The sequence below is a fragment of the Vigna angularis genome, chromosome 10 (assembly GCF_016808095.1).
Source record: "Vigna angularis cultivar LongXiaoDou No.4 chromosome 10, ASM1680809v1, whole genome shotgun sequence".
Lineage (NCBI taxonomy): Eukaryota > Viridiplantae > Streptophyta > Magnoliopsida > Fabales > Fabaceae > Vigna > Vigna angularis.
In genome coordinates this window covers 20,017,083-20,039,710 of record NC_068979.1, presented here as the reverse complement: position 1 = coordinate 20,039,710, position 22,628 = coordinate 20,017,083, and the positions used below count along the sequence as shown (strand labels likewise).

Sequence of the window (22,628 nt, the reverse complement as noted above, 5' to 3'; positions counted from 1 at the left end):
TACCTATGTACGACTTAAGCAAAAACATTTTAAATAATACTTTTAGATCGATTATTCATCAACAAAAGTTGATTTCTTTGGTACTTTAATTAGTACTCCGATTTAAACGTAGTAACATGAGATACAAGTCCTATAACCAACTTAACCTACCTTGGTCAGCTTTCTTCTGTACATTTACAAAGAATCATAGATAGATAGAACGCATTACTTCATAAATTTACAGATAAGGAAACATGTTTTTTATGCAATACCAAACAAATCAGATAAACATGACAACGTCAATTATATTTTACTTTATCAGATTACAATTGCACAGAGAGAGAGAGAGAGAGAGAGAGAGAGAGAGAGAGAGAGAGAGAGAGAGAGAGAGAGAGAGAGAGAGAGAGAGAGAGAGAGAGAGAATCAAAATGAAAGGAAATTAAGATCACGCATGCAATGCAAGCAAATAGGTCATTTTTATTCAGATCATTTTACAAATACCTCCTCTCTAAACTCCTGAATTTAAGTTCTAGCTAGCTAGAATAATAACACAGACATGAAACGACTTAATACAATATTATAGTAACAAGTTACACAAAACTAAATAAATTAGTTCTAGCTAGCTCTAAACTAGCCAATTAAGGTTGGTGAAGGTTACTGTTCCCACCTCTACGATCAATTAGCCCTTTCAACATGGCGTATAAACACAGTTTCTAAGTCTGGCGGAGTGAAGAATTCTCTCGCTCCGCTACGATAGTTGCACTTCAAAGAAGGTTTTCTCTTCCTAGGAGCTGGTGGACACTTCAACGCGGTTGGAATTCTTGCTTCTTCCCCCTTTGGTGTTGTTGAAGAGTCTGCCACGTCACCTTCATCATCTTCTTCTTCTTCTTCTTCCTTTTTCTCTACAGTAGTGGTGTATATTGGCTTCAATGGCGCTCGCAAAGAGATTCCAGCGATGACCCATTTTCTAGTACCATCTGACTCTTCCACTTGTGGCTTCTCCGAGAACCCCATATTTAACCACCAAAAGGGTAATATGAATATGTATGTATAGAAGGGAATAAGCGAATAAAGATGGTTCTTTTACTCTATATTTTTTCCTTTTCTTGTTCACTACTCTTTTGGGTGTAAACTGGTAGAGGAATCGGATGAAACCAGTAGGAAAGTGTTGACTAAAAAGCGATTGGAAAAGAGAGTAAGATAAGGAATAAAGAGGGAAACTAAGAAAGTTTGCACTGAGAAAGATGGAGAAACGGATTAAAAGAAAAAGGAGGTTTTGGTTAAGGTTGAAAGGAAGTGCTTCTTTGAAGATTGCTGAGAGTGAGGGGACAAAGGAAAAGCCATTTTTAAGAGTTTAAAGACTTTCATAAGACTTTTGGTACGCGTACGTGTAAAAGTGTAAAATCATTACCGGTATATGCAATACGCATGTAGTTGTAATTGCTATACAATAATTGTAATTAAAATGCGAATAATTCTAGTAATTACTGTGTTAAATTGTAAAAATCACATAAACTGTCAATTAATATGCACAACATATTATTTTTTACACGTCAAATTTGAGTGAAATGCATTTGCGAGTCCTGAAACTTTACTTAGAAAAAAAATAGTAGAAAACTTTAAGAAAAAAAAAAAGAATTATATTCTCTATATTTGCCATATTCTCAATCCCAAAGCAAGCTATGAATGTCCAAAATCAACGTGGCATTTCCATGTTGGTGAGGTTGCATGTTTGCCCGCAACATCCGATATTCTCATAACATGTTTGGTGAAGTGTTTAGATACCAAAATTCATGTTACATGTTTGGTCAAGCGTTCTGCAGTAACTTATAAGTACCATTCTCACATTTTGTGCTCAACTAAAAGTTTTATATTCACTTTTTTCATAACTACCTTCTTCAGCTTTTTCCATAAATGCTAGAAGAATAATATAATTCTTTTTTCTAAAAAGTATTGTATTTTATTTTCTATATATTAAAATATTTCTTAATCTTTTTATGTTACAGATTTTTTTAAAATAAAAAATTAAACACAACAATTATTTAAATTTGTAATAATAATCATTTTAATTTTATTTAATTAACTTTTAAACATATGAAGATTTTTAGTATTTTTAATTAATTTTTTATTAAAATAATTATTTTATTATATTAAGTTTTTATATTTTTTAATTGAATATCTATTATTTAATTTTATAATCTTTATAATATTTTCAACTAATTAACGTTAAAAATTTTATTATATTTAAGCATGGTCGTATCAAAGTTATGTTGGTGGTACTCTCAGTATGATGATAATAGTGTAAAATGATAGATTACAGAGTCTTAATTTGGTTTTTATATTCTTTTTTTATTTAATTTAATCATAATTTTTTGTTAAAAGTAATAATATTGTCTCTTGAGACTAAATTTATTTTTTGCATAATTATTATACTGTTAGTTTTTATAAAATTAATATTTTTATTAAATATTTCTAAAAGTATTTTTAAATTAACTTTAACTATATTAGTGGATTTCATTTAAATAAATTACTTTCAAACAAATTTTTGTTAAGGTTAAATTAATCGTTTCATACCAATTTTGGTTAAAATAATTCAAGTATATAAAAACTATTAAATTTTTTAATATACTTAAAATTTTATACATATCAAAATTTACATATATAACTATCAATTATACAAGTTTAGATTAATAAAAATTTATTTTAATTAATAAAAATAGCTGTAAAAATATTAGAGTTTATTTAAATATATTTTTTTAATTTATTCATATGTTTCTTAGATTTATTCTAAGTCATATGTACTAATTCTTTAATTTGAATAAACAAAACAAAATTAGATTCTGAATTATGATTAGTTATTGTCCAAATAAATAATTATATTAATGAGAGTAACTTTGACCACTTTAAATAAGGGATTGGTAGACTTCATAGAACAACTAATTCTAAATAAGAAAACTGTAATGATGATAAATTTCTTTTAATCATTTTCCCAGTTGTATGACAATAAAACAATTCAAACAAATGAGAAAAAAATATTCATCATTATTACAAACACAAAAAACACATACATCACAAAACTTATTTTTTTAACCTCTAAATTAATAGATAAACCACCATACAACAATTTTCAAATAACTAATGTTTTAGTTAGGGATACCTCATCCAACCAAATCAAACTCTCTTAATCCACAAGTTTTATAAAATTAAAAATAAAACTATTTGTAACTTTGTAAAAAATACATATTAATATCCAGTTCCATTATACACATCTTCGTCTCATTAACAACTAAAGAAGAAAAATCACAATGACGATAAAAAAAAATAATTTCCAATATCACTTCAATTCATAATAAAATCAAATTGCAAAACTTAATTAAAAAATATATAAATTTTAAATATTCAAAATAACAAAAAATGTTAATAAATTTTTTGAAATAAAATATCCAAATTTATTTTAAATTTAAGTTAATTAAACTATTTAATTTAAATAAATTCAATAAAAACAAATTTGTCACATGCCGACCCAAAGATAGATTGTTAACCAACACCTCCCAAATTTGTCACATGCTGAATAGGAAGGTGCATAAGTTCAACGCGGAACTGTGGAAATTAATGACATTAAATGCAATGTGTTTTAACGTTAAAGCAATATTTTGATATTTCCTACATATTTACTCGTAGAAAAAGGAGATACAAAAGAAGTAATCTTTTTTATAAGTTAAAATCAATTTATATATTCATTTTTATTAATGACTTTTTTTTTTAAGTTGAGATCTATAGTTAGCAATTTAGACTATTTATATTATATTATATATATATATATAACAAATTATTAAATATGTTAGAATTGTTATATTTTATTAGTTAATTTTATAAATTAATTTAATTTATTAATTATATATATATATATATATATATCATGAAATATTTATTACGTAAAAGAATAATAATATTTTAATTTGTTAAAAAGTAAAATTAAAATATTAAAACTTAAAAAAATAAGTGATAGAAGTTATAATTTTTATATGTGAGTATGTTATTCCTTTTTTTCTCTTCATCTCTTTAAAAGAGAAAACTAACGAAAAACTTAAGATGAGAAAATAAAACATCAATATAAGTTATTAATTAATTATTTTTAATGTCTAATTCTCTCGATATATTTTATTTTTAAAAAATTAGAAACTACTCTATTAAAATAAAGATTTATTGTTCATTAATTATTTATATATCTATTTTTGTTTTACTTAAACATTTCTAAATCAAGTTATTGCAATAGAACCGAACATTACGAACTAACATAAATAAATTAAAATATGCTTACTGATTTTGTTTTTGGATTAATAAAATTCGATAAATTAAAGAATAGAAATATAAAACACGTTAATTATTGTACCGATGATTTGAACATTAACTAATGCTGCAGTTGGTCCAAAAACATTTAATTATTGGAAAATTATTAAAAAACAATTCTTAAACCAGATTTAATAATTATATTATTAAGTTTTGGTAAAGCATGTTTTACAAGTACGCGGGCTGATAGTCTGCAAAATTTGATTATTGGACCGTAAGCAGTACTTTTTTATGAGTAAACTTTGATATTAAAAGGAATCTCTTCACTTGATTAAAGAAAAAACCATTGAATAAGAGCTGACCGAAAGAACTGTAAAAAAGAGAGAGAAATGTGGATGCCCTGGTGATAATAGCTGACCGTCGGGCAGGACATAATAGAGAACACTGATTGGGTTTTGGCGCCAAGTTTTTAGCGTATTGGGATTATCAACAGCTAATACTAATACTAATAGAATAATAATAATGAATCCTATGTTATTATCCTTGTGCTTGAAGTGCTTAAAAAAGCTTCATGCGTATTAAAGCACTTTTCTTTTTTCTGTATAATTTTTCATTCGGGGGCCCTTTCTGAACACTTGCTTTTGATTTTGAAAATCAAAGGAAAAGTTTTTTTTTCTAAAGAAATTCCATATGCAACCAGAACTTTGTATTATTGACTGATGTTTTTCATTTCAGCATATTCCTTACAAGTTACAAGTTGTCACCCATATAGTGTTATACAGCATGCTCACTTTAGTTTTTCAAATTTCACAGCTTTTGCCAGTGAAACACTCAAAATCTTTGTTTTTAACTCCTAAACGTTTTTATTTACTATTTTCTATATAAGATAAAGTTTTATTATGTATTTTTACATCCACTAATAAGAAATAACTTTATTATTTTTATTTTATGGAATTATTTCGTAAACACAATTATTTATCTATAATTCATGCACTACTAAAAAACGACATATTACATTAGTTATTTAACACACATTGGTTTTAAAATTGTTTTAGATCCCATTATTGTATTAAAACTGAAAACATTTTATATTGATTACTTTTCAACCAATGTAAAATTGGTCCTTGACACTTTCGACATTGACCACTTGACATGTTAAATTCTCATGTATCTTTGACTTCCTTTCATTCATAGATGACACTATTTTCATTAGCTTCAAAACATTTTTCATCATCGACATGCTCATATTCAAAGTGCAAAGAGGCAAATATAGATTTATATATGACAACATGGTTTCCTTATTGGAGAGCGACCAACAAAGAAGGGGAGTGAGGCGAATTGAGGTAGGAGAGTGAGGTAGTCAAGAAATAACAATGACACAGATATTGATTTAATTATCGATAATAACGATGACAACTCCTTCGCACAACAGTGGCGATGATTAGGGTTCAACACGAGGAGGTGAAACATCGTGCCTCCTTTGCATAGCATCGACGACACCTCCTTTACACAACAATGATGGCAACTCCTTCACATAGCAGTGGTGGTAGCTAGGGTTCAACATGAGACGGTTAAAGGTCACGCCTCCTTTGCACAACAACGAGAACAACAATGATGCAATGTGAAGGCTTCTAATGCGGTGACACCTCTTTTCCAACAATAAAGGTTAAGTGAATGATAATGGAGAAGAGTGAACAAGAGAACATAGACGAGAAGAGACGAGAGAGGACAAAAAGCTCTAGAAACAAAAGGGAAGAGGACACAAATGAATTAAAAGTTATACTACATCAGTTCTACACAATAAGAGTTTAGTATCGTTTTTTTAATTAAAAAATAACATATTGTATTGTATGATCGTTCGGTCAGCTTAGGACCAAACGGTCTCTTCATTCAATAACACCTAACAAATCAGTCAGTCAAGTAACATGAATCGAACGATCGATCTTAAATGAAAATTTGGATTAATGACGACTATCTTAAACCAAAACACGATCATTACCACTTGAACCATAAGTAGGACAATGCTAATTCAAAGCCCATTTTGAAATATGTAAATACAAGTTTAAGATATATTGGTAGGTTCATTACATTTAATCCACATTTATTGCTAGATTGTTGAATCTGTACTGACTTTGACATCGGAGTATCTTTTACAAGTAACCTCCTAGTACAACCGAATAGCAATCGGAGTGAAATGAATGACGAATGGTGACCTATGCAAGGAATTAGACGAACAAAGTTAGGAGAATTGTTAACCTTAATTCTACAAACAAAAACACATATTAATATGTTTTTTTATTTCTTTTTAAATTTCAAGAGATATTATATCGATTAAACCTAACAACAATGTAATATGATTTTCAGTACTTACAAAATTGTTATCGTACAATTTTTCACATCATTCTTTCATAAACCGACATAATATCATCTTGTTATATCTCTATTTTACACTAGTAATACCTCTTAATTTTCCTAGCAATGATATAAGATTAATATTGAATAAATCCTTTGATAGATTTGGTGCTCAAAACCTATCAAAAACACTTCAACATTTTAACACTAAGCACCTTCTTCTTAAAATCTTTGTCAAGTCCATTAAAATGATTTATGATATATTAAACATTTGTTTTTACACATATAAACTAATTTCACCTTGTAGCAAAGGAAACATCTCATGTTCTTATACTAGATTATGTTTTCTTGTTTGTTGTCCAAATTAATCTTTACCAAGTGGAATACAAGACCAAGTTTTTATTATTACTTTTGGTTTAGGTTATTATCTCATGAAATTAGAAAGACTTGCTAAAAAACAAAACAAATAGATGTGAATTTAACTACTACTATTTGTATTTGTCTGGTAATTTATTAACGTAAAATTTAGTGTCATAAAAGTATGTTGATGCGATATAATTGTGAGAATAATCGCCGGCTAGTATAGAAGTTGAAATTAGAATTTAAATATTTATTTGAGAATATAGATGAAAAACTTATGACTGAATATGAAATGGAGAAAATTAATATGTATTAGGGTTGATGATAAACTGAAACTTTAAATGAAAATCAAATTTGAAAACGACTAAAGAGAAAAATAACCTAACAGATAGAGAAAATCATCTCACAAGAAAAAACTTACAAAAGAAAATTGTGCGAGAAGATGATGGAAAAAAAGAAGAATAACTTTGGAAAAAGAGAAGACAATTTTAAAAAAAATTATTGAGGTCATTTTTAATGTTTTCAACTCTACTGACAAAATTCTTAAACTTATTTTTTTATATATTATATATCAAGGAATTGACTCATTTGATAAAGTTGTATAGCACTAATGAAAAAGAAAATGTGTTAAAAAACTCGGACCATTTTTTTAAGAATTTGAACTTAAGTTGCAAACATCTAATATAGAACAGTATAATTATTGTGGCCTTGATGTTAATATTCTATTTAAAAATTAAAATTATTAAACAGATAAGAATTAAATTTCATAGTATTAAGTTCTTTGAAGATCTTTAATAATTTTCATAATGGATGACACCTTATATAATAATTCATTATATCCCAAGTTAAATTAAATAATATTTTAGTCTCGATAAAAAAATAATTTGCTTTCAATGAACATTGATAATGTTATTTACAATTTTACAGAGAAAAATACAAGGAAAATAATGTTTCAATAATTACCAATATATTATTTTCTCTTATATTTTTAGAAAAAATACAAAAAAAAATTATCAAAAATTCTATCTCAAATTTTAGATTTTAAGTTTAAACCTTCTATTATTATTTATTCAAAAAATTTAATTAGTTCTTTAAATTTTGATGGATCTCAATTGAATTATATTTTAAAAGATGTGATGCAATTTTATCATTTATGTTAGGATGTATTAACTACGTTAACTAATGTGTTATATTTTAGTCCATGATTTTTCTTTTCAATTTTTATTTTTTTTAAATTAACATGTGTCAAATGGAAATCTTGTTACATGATAGAGATAATGTGATGTGATCATGATAGTGCCACATATTATTGCTGGTGAAAAAAACTGTGAAAAATCTTAATTTAATTCATGTATTTATTAGTTTGTCACAATTTAGTTTTAATTTTTTTTTAAATAAAGCAATTTCATTTCTTTTATGATTAAATTTAACTTCTATATAAATAATATTTTATTTGATATTTTTATTAAATATTTTTAACAAATTTATTTAAATTTATATTTTAGATTGAACTTTATTTAAATTTTTATTTCAAATATTTATATATTAATAATTTCTATACAAATGTTAGAATTGATTTAAAAGTAATAATTTTATAAATTTAAATTAAAAGTTGGCTTAAATACTTACTCCGTTCCCCTGTTAAGAGGTGAATTTATGTTTAATACCCGGTTTTAAAAATGTTACCTCCGTTCATGTTAACGAGACTTCATTTATACAATTTTTACAACTTTGAGACTCAATAGATTCATTTTTAAAACCGGTATTAAAAAGAAATTCACCTCTTAACATGGGGACGATTACAACTTTAAAAAAGTTTTATAACAATATAATATAAATATATTTAAATGTTAAAATAAAACTTAAATAAATTTTGATGTAAAATATATTTAAATAAACTTAAAATTATTAAAAATATCATTACAATATTTATATAAAAATTAAGTAAAATTCAACGAAAATTCCTACTATGCATTAGAGGAAATAATATGAAATTATTAATATATTGATATTTAAAATAAAATTTAAATAAAGTTTAATGTAAAATATAAATTCAAATAAATTTAATATTATAAAAAAAATTAATAAAAATATCATTATAACATTTTTATAAATATTAAATTTGATTTCAATTTAAAAATAAATGAAATTGTTCTAATTTAAAAAATACTAAAACTTAATTAAAACAATATAACATGTTAAATTGAAATTTTTACATAACACTTATCATAAGAATAATACGTTATACTCTAACAATCAATCACACTAGTTTTGCCATATGACAAAACCATCATTTGACAGATGATAAATTTTATTTTTTAAAAGTAAATAAATAAATCATGAACTAACCTATGATATATTAGTTAACCTAGTTAGTACATCACTAATAAAAAAAATCAAAATTATATCACATTTTCAAAAATAAAAATGCAATCAAAATCTAAATATCTAATTAAAATTTGGAAACAAATACTAAAACTAACATTTTAAAGGGAAGACAGAATATATTTATTACTATTCCAAAATACTCATTTTCTTACGTTTCTACTTACTCATCCTCGTAGCATGTCTTATCACTAGTGAAATCTGAATTTTTTATGCTTCAAATCAAGTATCATCTTTGCTTACGTCAATAAAAGATTACCAATTTTGTTGCTTCTTGACGTCGTCATTCTCAATCGTGTAAAGCAGCAATATTCTGCAAGTAGATGATAACTACATCCACTGTATAAGAATCTTTAAATATTTGAAAACATCATACTATTATATTAACAATACTTATAGTAAATGTAGGTGTGTTTCGGAACAGAATAAGATTAAATATACTTTTAGTTTTAAATTTAGATTTAAAATTGAAATTTGTTTTTTTCTTTTAAATTTTAATATATTTTTATTTTTAAATTGTAAAAATAAACTAATCTAATCTTTTTAATTCATCTATATTAATTTTTTACATTTTAAACTATGTTTTAGACTGGTAACTATTTCACATATTTAAGCTACAATATATCTCGAATAGTATAAATAGTTCAAATATAAAAGCAGTTTAATACATCAAATTTATAACAAAGATAAATTTAAATTTTATGTACAAATTTAGAGATATTTAACTAGTGCTCTTCTATTGGAAGAAGTTTCAATTTCAAAAGAGACTAGTCCTAATATCAACGTTTTGGTTCCAGTTTCAGATCAGAAGGGGCATTTTGTAATAACACCTATGATATCTATCTATGTTGAGCCTTTCTTCTTAGAACATCTAAAACACATGAAAGGGTGAACCATCACATTTAAGACTATATAGTTAGATTGCCATGCCACAGGTAACAAAGGTATAAGAGAGATTAAATATACACCTGAAATATTGTCAATTCAGTCATGATAGAAAAGAAAATCAAAGGTTTAAGGAATATATCCAACGAAGGACAAACAGTAGAAAGGAGGTTATGTTTTTCCTTTAAGGGATGGATCGAAGTGCTTTCGCACGAGTATAATGCAACTTTCAGGCTGGTTTTCTTACAACCTTGAATAACCTCTATTGTCTTCGTATTGCTCCATGAATTCATCATTGAACTTCTTGAAACTATCCATAATAGCAGGCATGTCTTCCTCAGCTGGTAAAATAGTTGTCCTCAAATGGAAAACCCTATCAGCAAAAGTTTGACACAATCATTAGACACTAGCTAAAGAAAACAAGTGGAATGATTATTTTCTGTACGTTCACTTCAAAAATATATTATCAAGTACTGAGCGGAGGAGCCTTGGGATACTGATATATATGTCCATGGACAAAAAACAAATATCCCTATAATTACTGCATAGCTGACAGAGAAATAACTCTTATATGGCCTAGTTAAAGCACATTCTCCTTCCATGACAAACATGGGACCAAAACCAAGCATGTGATCATTCTAAAGAAAAAGGGATACAACTTCAAAGTAGAGGGATAAGTATTTACCCTTCTTTCTGTCCAAATCCTGAACCAGGGACTGTGGATATGCCAGTAGCTTCCAAAAGCTTAAGGCAGTAGAAAACATCTGCAACCTTTCCAGCCTGTTTAGCAGCATCTATAGCTCTAGGTGGCAAGCGTATTTGAGGGAAAGAGTACATAGCACCTGAACAAAATTTTAGGAATTAATAATGTTTTACAAGGCATGAGACAAACCAAGATTGTAATTGAAGCATAAGAATTCCAGTTGTTTTGGAATACTATTGTTTATACCTTCAGTAAAATTACAAACAACATTTCTGCAACTGTTGAATCCATCAGTCATTATCCTTGCTCTTCTTCTCAGTGATTCAAGTATTCCATTGCTGCATATTATAGGTAACAGTCAACTCTACATACATAATAACCCATTTTTTCTAATGATTTCAGATATTTTGAAGGTATGGGAGAAAGGATGAGTTTCTCATGCTCGAATATAACCTAATATGGAAAATCAAAGTTAACTGGACAAATTTTCGACCTATATCATACTGATCTTTTAGCATGATTACCTCTCCCTAACAAACTGGTCATAAGAAATATCTCCAGGTTTAAGTGGATTGATCATAACTCCCATCTGTAGAACAAAGTAAAAAAAAAAAAAGAGAAGAATGATGAAGAAATGCCCAAGGAATGATAGACTAGACTACCCACTAAAGTAACAATTTGAACAAGTATATTAAGACTAAATTAAAATATCAGAGATAAACATTCCGATTCAACTCACAAATATTTGTGCTGGAACATTCGGACTAAGTGATATTGACGCAACCTTGTAGATCTCATCAACTGTCTGCAAAAGAAAATCAAGATAAAAGAAAAGCATCATTAGGGTAGCTATAGAAAAAATCGAAGAGCTCCCAGTTTGAACACCTTACATGTAGAGTCAGAAGGTCCTACATCCAGAAACAGTTATCCAGTGCAAAAAGTAGTTTGTAACAGAAGTTATTCATTTCACCATATTGCATGTGGCACTCTTAACCCATTGGTCAGTGTGTAAAAATGTTATGTTTAGAGCATTTTAGTCAGCAACATTTATTCATGTATTTTGTTAGTATTCTTTGTTCATGTAAATTTTCAGAGCATTATAATATTGAGTGGGTTGGCATACTAAACATGATTGACGCAATCAATCTTCACAGATATAAAATCATTTATGCGCTTTCATCTAAGAGCTTGGGACAGTTGATTCATGATTTAGTATGACCAAATGATCATACTTGTCCAGAGTCTGGTCACTTAAAGTTAAAGCTCACCACAAGTTCGTTCAAGTGGAGACTAAAGGGCAAGTCTAAGCATTATTCGTGCTTCCAGCAAAGTCTAAAAGGCTTGTGCATGATGAGGTTTTCAGCTCACAGTTTTAAGCTTTTGGAATAGTTTATTCATGACAATTTTGTACAGAATTTTTTACATACAGCAAAAGTTGCAAGAAATACCCGTTTGGAATTTAGAAAGAGATTCAGGAACATAAGATATGAAAAGGCCAACCTCTGGGGGAATGTTGGTCATTTCAAAATATCCACCCCGCTGTCCACATTCACCATAATAACCTTTTGATACAGAGTGAAAAGAAATAAGCTGGACTTCCTTGCTTATAGGCGGTCCCAAGTCCATCAAAACCTTCCCATGTAGAAAATTATGTATTAGTTTGTGTTAACATCTGAAGCAAAATATTAGTTTTGCCACACCTGCTGCAGCACAAAATGCATACCTTTTTAGAACTGATGAAGGGTCGTTCATCCTGATATATATTCTGCTGGTAAACCTCATCTCCAAGCAAGGCTAAATTTTCTTGATAACAGAATTGCAAAATCTCTCTTAGATTAGCTTCACTAACGCATTGACCGGTAGGATTTCCAGGATTTATGATGACCATAGCTTTAACCTAACCAAAAGTCAATTTATAATTTTGATGCTTCATTCAAATAAAGCATTCCATAAACCACTAAGAAGAGATTTTGATAAACAAAAATAACATATAAGAAGGGTATTAGTTTTGCAATTCAAAGTTTAGCATAATAAAAATAATTCACCTTTAGATGATGTCTTCACCAGTAGAACTTACTTTTCAAGAAAAAAAGTCAAGATATTTTAAAATTTCATAACGGGATATTGTTCACCAATCAGCCAAGTACCATTTTGTTTCTTTTGCCCTTGAATGTTGCATGAAGCAACCCGGAAAGTCATTTCTAAAAGTCAACTTAGAAGAAACAGGAAGAAAAGTATAAACACCAAATGGTTTCAATATGAGAAGATTCATGCCCTTTGCATTGATTGAGCATCTTTCAAACATTGGAGCATTTAGGTTTTTTAGTTTAATCTAGAAAGAAGTGGAAACTTGACATTGTATTGTACGGACAAAACACATACAGTTATTCCTCTAAAGCGAGCTTGTTCAACTGATTTACGAAGTTCATTAACATCAAGACCCCAATTTGCTGTCTCTTCAAGGTAGTATGGAACAAGGGTACCACCAAGCAGAGCAATTGTTGCTGAGTAGAGAGGGTATTGTGGGACTGGAACCAAAATCTGGCAATAAGAAGTGTAAGGTAATTCTTTCAATAGCACTGTGAATGTAGAAAACTGAAGTGACAATAATAAGAAAACAAAAATTACATTACCCCATCGTCTTGACCTCTGATGATAGTATTTAATATCTGCATCACCCCCTTGCTGGCACCATCAGTGAGATATATGAGCTCTGGATCACTGCAAATGGAGCAAGAAGCAATTAGCCTATGTGCCTAACAAGAGCCCCTTTACAGAAGAATTTTACAAGATAAATTATAAAACAGAACGGACTATATGGAGCATAATTACCTTGGATACCCATCACGCTTGAGTATGAACTCTGCTATTTCCTTCCTTATTCCCGGAAGACCTCGTGAGTCACTATAAGCACCTGCATCACCATAAGTTGCAATAGATTCTCTTGTCAAAGAAAAGTACCGACTCCTGTATCAGTTGTTAGTAAAAGAATTTGTAACACTCCCAATGGTATAATGTAATACTAAGATGTAAATTTTAGATGGTGCTGACAGAAAGAAATATTTTCAAACTAAGGAAAATTCTGCTAGGTCCAAAAACTCTCATGTTCGCAATGCAAAGCAATTAATGTGGTTTAGACTTTGAAGCAAAAAAGAAATCTAGAGCTAAATGTCCTTCAGAGCCAATAGAAGAGCATTTATTTGCCTTGTTGTGTACGAAAATTTGTTGGATCAAGGACACTCACAATACTAGGAGTGAAATTAGTTTTTAGCCCAGTGGGTTGGAGATACCCAGGACAAGACAAAAAACAGCAATTTTTTGCTTGTGTTGTTGTTTTATCAAAATAAAGTATTTGATTCCAATTATATTTCCATGTGATAGATTGAAAGTGGAAGGCCGCTAATGATATATAAAACCTTGCTGACAGTTAACAATCAAATCAATCATGATTCCTCACCCAGGAGTTTCAAGCTTTGGGGATAGTTTATTCATGACAAGTCAGAATCTCTACGACTCTTGTCAAGAGTTTGATCCCTGGCTCACCATTTTCTAACTCATGGTAGAGTAGGCATGTGCATTTTTCCATGGCTCCATGCTTCAAGCCCAAAAAGTGCACTTGGATGTGAGGGGATGTGAGCAGGGTATGTGATAGATAATACCATTCATGATCCTTCACCTAACATTTAAACTTTTCAGAAAGTTTATTTATAACATAAACTATTCACTAATATCCTTAACTGCAACTGTCTTTTGGGGCAATTTCTTCTTTGGTTAGCTAAAGTTTGATCTGAGATTTTTATGCAAGAACAATAAAGGATAATTAAATTGAGCCGGTAAACAAATATAAAACCACCTTAAATTTTATGATAACATTCAGGCCTTTTATCTATAATCTGAAATTAAAGAAAAAAATACTAAAACCTTGACTAGTGTACTTATTTAATGGAAATATGTTCCAGAAAATTATTTTCCTTCCACGTTCTCTAGGAATTTTGAATGACTGGTTTTACACACTAAACATATAAGAGTAAAAGGATTTCCAATGAATAAGACCACCAGGCTCAACCGCTGCTAAGATTATGAGACTTACTAGCATTTATAGCTAGTTTCGGCGAAAGAACCAGATACAAGGATAGGATGGGATTAAAGACCAGTACTTCAAAAGCATATCACAATATGTAAAATTCTACCATTTTATAAAAAGATAGTTGACATATGAATACCTAGACCACCCGAGGTCAATGAGAGATAGTGTTTAGCTCTTGCAATTGCATCAGCAGGGAATAGCAGTCCAACATTTGGATCATCAAGCAGGAATGGGGCTTGGCACAAAGCAACAACCTACAACAGAAAAGTTGTTGTAGGTTAGCATAATCAACAAATGAAATAGTTAATTAGACAAGGAGTATGTTTAGTTGTTGAAAATAAAAAAGATTACAAGGAGATTCAGTAAAAGTAGAAATATGTCAGTTATGCTAAACCTGGCGAGGGAAAGTCAGTGGTCTCTGTCCCAAAGCATGTGGGTTGCCAACATTAGTAAATATAATCTGCCAATGATTGAAAATGAGTTAGTGTAAACATAACTACCACTAAAGTGAGAAAATGTTTAGAGTAAGAAAGTGAGAGTGCATTCACTGTTTATTTATTTAAAATTAGTCAAGATTACATGTTAGTTTAATTCAAAGTAAAAGTACATAAACTCTTCCTTTTTCAATTTACACATTTGTTCACTTTACTAGAGGAGCTAAATCCAAGACTGAGTGCAGAAACACAAATGTTCAGATGATGACTAGAATATATAAATATAATCCATTTGAGAAATCCAGCTTGAAGTCAATATAAACTGACAGCATTCATAATAAGACTATGTTGCATAGACATCATGTTGATGCTTACATTTTTATGAAAATCCACTTATAGGATTGCAAATGCAAGTTGACGATAATACAAATATAAATAGGTTCAATTTCAAGCACCAAAATAGCTTGGGAGTAACTGATTTGCTTTAGATACTTTACATGTAAAGAAATTAGAACAGTACTTTGTCAACAAATCATTAAGAAGAATAACCTGGTATTATGAAGACTTTACATTTAACTCTCAAACGGAAAACAAGTAACAACAAGTACCATACTACCATTACCGTGTGACTATTTCATAAAGGTCTTGGACACAACAACAACTTGATGAACCATGGTGCATGATTATGATCGCCTCTAAAACCATATCCAAATCTTCAAATAATTTGCAACATATGCTCCGAGTTACTTTATAGCTTGCATACATTTTCTAAAAACCCAGTTCTTTAAAATACCAATACAAAGACAAATCCAATGAAAGGGATTTTATGATCAGGTCCAATTTAATCCTCCAACCTAAGGGTGAAATTCAAAACAAAACCTACCTTTTTGCCCTCTTTCTGAAGCTCGGAAGCCCGAAGGTATAATTCACCTCTGACAGCATATTGGCTCTTCTTCACGTTTTCATTTATTGACCCGTAGTCTAAGGGCTTTGGTGGCATGGTGAAGCAGAAAGCTTACAGATATCACTGAATAAAAAGGAAAAACAACCGACAAATCAAATTAATTGCCAGCCAGAAAAGTTCACCGAGGAAAAGTGGAAAAAGAAAAGAAAAAAGAAGATTCAGTCATGCATCGTGAAACAAAAGCACCATAAAATTTACCCTATTCTCCTACATGTGAAGTGTTTACAATCAAAGAACTACTTTTGTTTACAATTTTAATCAAGAAACCTTCATTTCTTCATCAACAGAATTCAAGCTCACTAGTGAAGTAAAGACTAACACGCTACACTACACGTTTAGCCCCATATTTAGACTTATCTGTTCCAATCATAAATTCACAACTTCATCAAATATCCCATGAAGTAGACTCAGAATACTTAAGGGAACATAGCATATATTCCATATGGCTTGATAGGTGTAGCAACAACCAATTAACAAAATCAATAAAAAAACACAAAGCGTGTCCACTCAGGGAACCTGGGCTCCCCTAGTCCAAATTCTGAAATGACAAGATGAAAAAGAAACCAGAGAGATTCCTGAAAGAAACCCATCAATTTTGCGACCAAAAGGTAAAAAAAAACATTTTTTCCAGACAGACAATAACAAGAATCTGACACAAACACAGTCGACACGAAATGCAAAAGATTCGATTTTTAGTTTTTTATTGGCAGTGGGTCTCTCGTGCTGCGTAAATAGATGGAGCTGAGTTGAGAGATGGCGTTACCTGTGGAATTGGGTTAAAGGGTGTGTGGTGGATCAGTGGCAGTGGAGTCAAGCGACGAGCTTCGCTTGATTGAAGAAGTGGTTGTGTGAGGTAAAGACGGAGTAGTTTTAGTTTGGAAAGTTATATGTGAGACAAAGGAGTGTGAGTTTTGTTTGTCTGTAGTGAAGCGTATTTGTGTGGCAGTAGTGGTTGGTGGAACGCAATGGCAGCACCAGAGCCACTGAAAAAGTGGAAACGGATTATCGAGATTGAGATCACTATATTAAACCCAAAGGGATAATGGTCGTGCTTGAATTGTGGCCAAGCTTTATACTACAAGGGACTCTACGCAGATAACAGGGTTCTGGCCTTTCGCATCTGCTTGTGTTGGATTGGGAAATGTGTGTGTGTGTCATTGTCTATTGGGGAGTGGTTCTTGTTGGTTTCGTTTTGTTCTTTGGATACGTGGCATATTCGCAATTCTACTTCTCTTCTTCCTCTTCATTGCTTTTTCCAAATGATCAACTTTTATACTATGTAACTATTCTTCTTCATTGCAAATGTCATTTCTCTTTTCTTTTCCAGCCAATTTTATAATGTGTTTTACAATTTTTTCAATCCTTTCTATTTCATAAATAATAAATGTGTATTTTTTATCTTTTGCAGTTAAAAAATGAACGGGATGACAAACATAATGTAAACAATTATTCACGCGTTGAATTATGTTTTGAGTGAGGTGATGTTCTTGGACAGTGAAATAACAAATATATTTCGAGATGAATTTTAATATATTTTTTTTTATCAAGAATCAATATAGTCATTTGTTCTTTACTTAATCTCTTTGCAACTTCATTTTGTTTTTCTTTCTACACCACGAATTTTAACATTCATGATAAAAGATCCATATAGTGTTGAATAAATTACCAATTTTTTTTTCATTTAGGACATTCGTATTGGTAACCAAAAGGGTAATTATTTGATACGAAGAATTGATTAAATGGTAATTAATAATCATTTAACCCTTTATATGATTATTAATTGATATGATTCAAATTCGTCGAGTGATATTATTAAAATTAATGTTTGACAACGTTTATTTACCAATTTTTTTACAACGTCAGGTGTCAGCGTTTGATAGGTGCACTGCAAATAAATTTTTTAAAAACTGAAATAATGACATGGAGGGCAATTTGGGAAGGAAAGAACGTTTCGTGGTTATCTCAAAAATCAATTTCTAGACTCTTCGTTTTCTCTCTGTGTACATTTCTCCTTGCTCTCTCTCACCATCTTTGATTATTCTCTCTCTCCCATTGTCCTTCTTTCTCACCGGCAACAACCTACACCGTCAACTTCCATCGATTTTTTCTCTTTTGTGTCTCGCCCTTTCTTCTTCTCCTATTGACAACTTTTGATTTTTGCCCACTCGCCCTCTCGTCATTTGTCCTTCACTTCTCACCCCTTGTGACGTCGACGGTCACCTCCACCGTCACCTCCACCGTTTCTTGACCAGTGCATTTGCATTCCCCTCTCTTGCGCTCTTGACCAAGGAGTAAAGGTGATTCCTTTTCTTTTTTGAACGTGTTGGCGTTTTTGGGTGAAAGAATGAGTCTTCGTTAGTGTTGAGGTGCCTAGAACCATAAAGTCATGGGTTATATTTTCTCTGTGTTATTGTTGTTGTTGATGATTGGGTTGTTGTTTGACTCTTTTTTATGTTGAAAATTGGGTTGTTGTAAAACTACAGTGTTGTGGTGCTTGTGTGTTTTACTATGTTTTATGTTGCTTTGTAAAGGCTATTGGTAATGAATGTTTTTTGTTGCATATGTTGTTTTAGGAGATTTTGTTGGCATTGGTGATAAATTGATCCTTTTACCCCAAGTTAAGTGGTCATTTAGGATTGAAGATGAAGTTATACAATAATTTGGTTTTGTAAAACATGATGATGGAAATTGGGTTCACAAAATAGAGGATGCCCATGGAATGCATTATGTTCATTGACCGTCTCCTCCTACGTAAGAGAGTTCTTCTACAATGCTGACTTAAGTTATCAACGACATCCGAGATCTTCGCACGTTTGTGGATTATACGAAGTTGCTTAAATCAACAAGGACTTTCTTAGATTTGATAGTATAGTCTTTCTTAGTTTTAAATGAAAATACCTTTTTATAATTGTAATGCTTTTTCAATATTGTAATTTTTTCTTATCAATGAATGAATTACATTTTTTGATTTCTTATCTATTATGTTATTTTCTTCGACTATGAATGAATGTATTATAATGTAATGTGTTAATTCAACTTCAACCATAATTGATTTTGAAAACCATTATGAAAAAAAGTTTCTTTGATTCATCGTCTTAAATATAATTGAGGTCGATGGTTTTCACTCACTCATCTAAGACAAAGAAATGAAAAAATCACTAAAAAACATAGTCCATACAACCCTGGGAAGCTCAGTTCTCCCAACTGGTGAGCCACGTTCAACTTTTTGTACAAACCACCAATATGCCTCTGGTAATCGATTACAGGAGTCTTGTAATCGATTACCAGAGACATATTGGTGGTTTGTACATAAACTTCAACTATACTCCCTAACTAGATGAATAACACTCTCCATGAAGGGTTTTGCTCTGTTTTTGGTCATTTTTTCCATTTTTTAAATGATTGAGTGAGTTCAATGCTATTGGGTGTGTTCCCTACACCAATGATGAGGTTAGACCATTGATTTTTTTCAAAAAATGTCCATTTAGGTGGTTTTCTCCAACTGAGGTGAGGTGCATGACTATTATTGTAACACCCCTTCTCGGAGTGTCACAGGAAATTTTTTCATACTTTATTAATTAAGAAATATGTCATCTAATGTTTTTACAATGCACAAATTTTAAGAGACATTTTCAATAAATAATAGATCTGTGATCAAGAAGGAAATATATACATATAAAATAACGTGCTGTCAACTTTGACATTTGCTGACTATTTTAGTCATAACTTTTCTCACACACCTCCAAATGATGTGATTCTTTTTTTATTAGAAAATAGACTCAAATATCTTTCCAATGACTACTAATTTTTAATTTTGGGACATCTGAGAGTTAATAACTTAAAGTTAACGTTTTATATATTCCCGTTAACTCTGACCTTTGTTGGTTGTTTTGCTCTTAACTTTCTCCACCGAACTCCAAATGAGTTGATTCTTGTTTTGTTGGAATCTAGACCAAATGAGCTTTCCAATGACTACTAATTTGTAATTTTTGGACATCTGAGTAGGTACTAGAGATGGCAAGAAAATCCGCGCCCACAGATATTCGCGGATAAAACCCGCGACGGATAGTTACTATCCGCGGATATTTATTACCCGTGGATAACGGGTAGCGGGTATTTTAATACCCGCTTCTAAACGGGTCGGAGCGAGTATTATACTATCCAACCCGCGCATACCCGTTACCCGAAAAAAGAAATAATAAAAATTTAATTAATATTTTTTAAAATTAATTTTTTTCATTACTCTCAAAAAAGGGAAATTTTAATAATAATGACTTAGAATTCTTTTTAATTACCTTTTTATTAAAAGAAAAAAAAAGAAAAAAAGGGGTTATATTACTTTTGACCTAACCCTAATAGAGATATCAGACATATACATAGAATCCCATTAGAAAATTCTCTCTTAATGAATGACTTTTTTCTTCTTCCTTCTGGTTCAGCTTGCGCAGGGAGTAGGCTTCATTCCTTCTTCCTCTCTCTCTCTTAGTTCTGATTGGGGTTTTGTTCCGATTTGGGATTTGAAATTAGGGTTTTATTTGTTCTCTGATTTTGGGGGTTTCTTTTGTATGTTTTGATTCGCGTTTTGGGAGTTCGTTTCTTGATTTCTTCCCTGTTGATTGGTGACGCGATTTTGGGGTTATGATTCAAATGATTGTTTTGAGTTTTTTTGGATTTTAGTTCATTGATGCAGATTGGATTTTTGAAGACCCTAGTGGTTATCGCAGTTTGGAGATTTTTGTGATTGCATTCGTTTTCAGAATTTGGGTTTAGAGTTCATGTTTGTGTTCTCTTGGAAATTCTTTATCTCTTTGTTTCATACATTGATAGGTATTTGTGGGTTAATCCTGTGACTGAATTGAAACTTCCATTACTAGGTGTTTCTTCCTCATATCTTTGTTTTTCAAAAGTTGTTCAGTATTTCTTTTCTTTAACTTGTTTAAAAAATTACATTGTCTTTTTAATATGTAGCAAATATATTAAATTGTTCTCTTTAACTTGTAATTTAATTTAAACCTTACTTAAAAATTCACAAAATATATTTTTTAAAATATTTGTGGGTTGAAAACGGGTATCCAACGGGTATTCGCAGGTTGAAAAAAATCCACGGATTTTTTTATGCAGATATCCAACGGGTAGTGGGTAGGCACTATCTGTGCCCGACCCGACCCATTGTCATCCCTAGTAAGTACAGTTAATTTCTTAATGTTAACGTTTTATATATTCCTACCACCTCTCACATTTGCTGGTTGTTTTGCTTTTAACTTTCTCCACCGAACTCCAAATGCGTTGATTCTTGTTTTGTTAGAAAATAGACTCAAAAAGATTTCCAATGAACACTAATTTGTAATTTTTGGACATTTGAGTAGGTACAGTGAATTCCTTAAAGTTAACGTTTTATATATTCCTACCACCTCTGACCTTAGCTGGTTGTTTTGCTTTTAACTTTCTCCACCGAACATCAAATGAATTGATTCTTGTTTTATTGGAATCTAGACTCAAAGATATTTCAAATGACTATTAACTCAATTTTTAGACCATTGTACTAGGTGCACTTAATTTCCCAAAAACAACATTTTTCTAAGATTCCTAAATGGTCACAGACTTCACCTACCTTGGTTCAAACACCTATACGGACTATTTTGTCCATAATTGAGTGGAGAAAACTGTGTTTTGATATAATTGATACCATCAAAGATAAGCAACATGAGGCATCCATGAAAAATTGGAAAAAATCACCCATAGGGACACAAAAATGACCTTGGGGAGTCAAGTCCTCCCAGTTAGGGAGTAACGTGTAACTTTTCGTACAAATTAGCAATCAACCCCTGGTAATCGATTATAGGGTCCTTGTAATCGATTACCAGCGGCTGATTACGAATTTGAACGAAAAGTTACACGTTACTCCCTAGTTGGAGAACTTAACTCCCTAGTTGGGAGAACATAACTCCCCAAGGTCATTTTTGTGTTACTATGGGTGATTTTTTTTATTTTTTTACATGGATGACTCACGTTAATCATCATTGATGTTGTCAAGCGCATAAAAAAACAATTTGCCCCACTCAATTGAGGATGAAACATATGTTACTCGTCATTGATGATGTCAAGTGTATCAAAACACAGTTTGCCCCCACTTAATTGTGGAGGAAAAAGCTCCTATAGGTGTTTGAACCAAGGTACTTCAAGTCCATG

At 30.5% G+C, this 22,628-nt stretch overlaps 2 protein-coding genes across 2 annotated transcripts; both read right to left on the bottom strand.

The window, feature by feature from the left end:
* Nucleotides 1-436: 436 nt before the first annotated feature.
* LOC108328615 (cyclin-dependent protein kinase inhibitor SMR6) lies at nt 437-1,335 on the bottom strand. Its single transcript, XM_017562497.2, has one exon. It carries the CDS (start codon nt 991-993, stop codon nt 655-657), a length of 339 nt encoding a protein of 112 aa, XP_017417986.1. The 5' UTR covers nt 994-1,335; the 3' UTR covers nt 437-654.
* Nucleotides 1,336-10,302: 8,967 nt separating this feature from the next.
* LOC108329166 (glutamate--glyoxylate aminotransferase 2) lies at nt 10,303-17,548 on the bottom strand. The gene is made up of 14 exons (XM_052869298.1): nt 17,203-17,548; nt 16,359-16,502; nt 15,436-15,501; nt 15,178-15,295; nt 13,787-13,868; nt 13,588-13,675; nt 13,337-13,495; nt 12,678-12,851; nt 12,455-12,586; nt 11,694-11,759; nt 11,479-11,543; nt 11,201-11,292; nt 10,937-11,093; nt 10,303-10,624 (listed from the first exon to the last, which is right to left on the bottom strand). Exons 2-14 carry the CDS (start codon nt 16,473-16,475, stop codon nt 10,495-10,497), a joined length of 1,446 nt encoding a protein of 481 aa, XP_052725258.1. The 5' UTR covers nt 16,476-16,502; nt 17,203-17,548; the 3' UTR covers nt 10,303-10,494.
* Between the last annotated feature and the right edge of the window lie 5,080 nt (nt 17,549-22,628).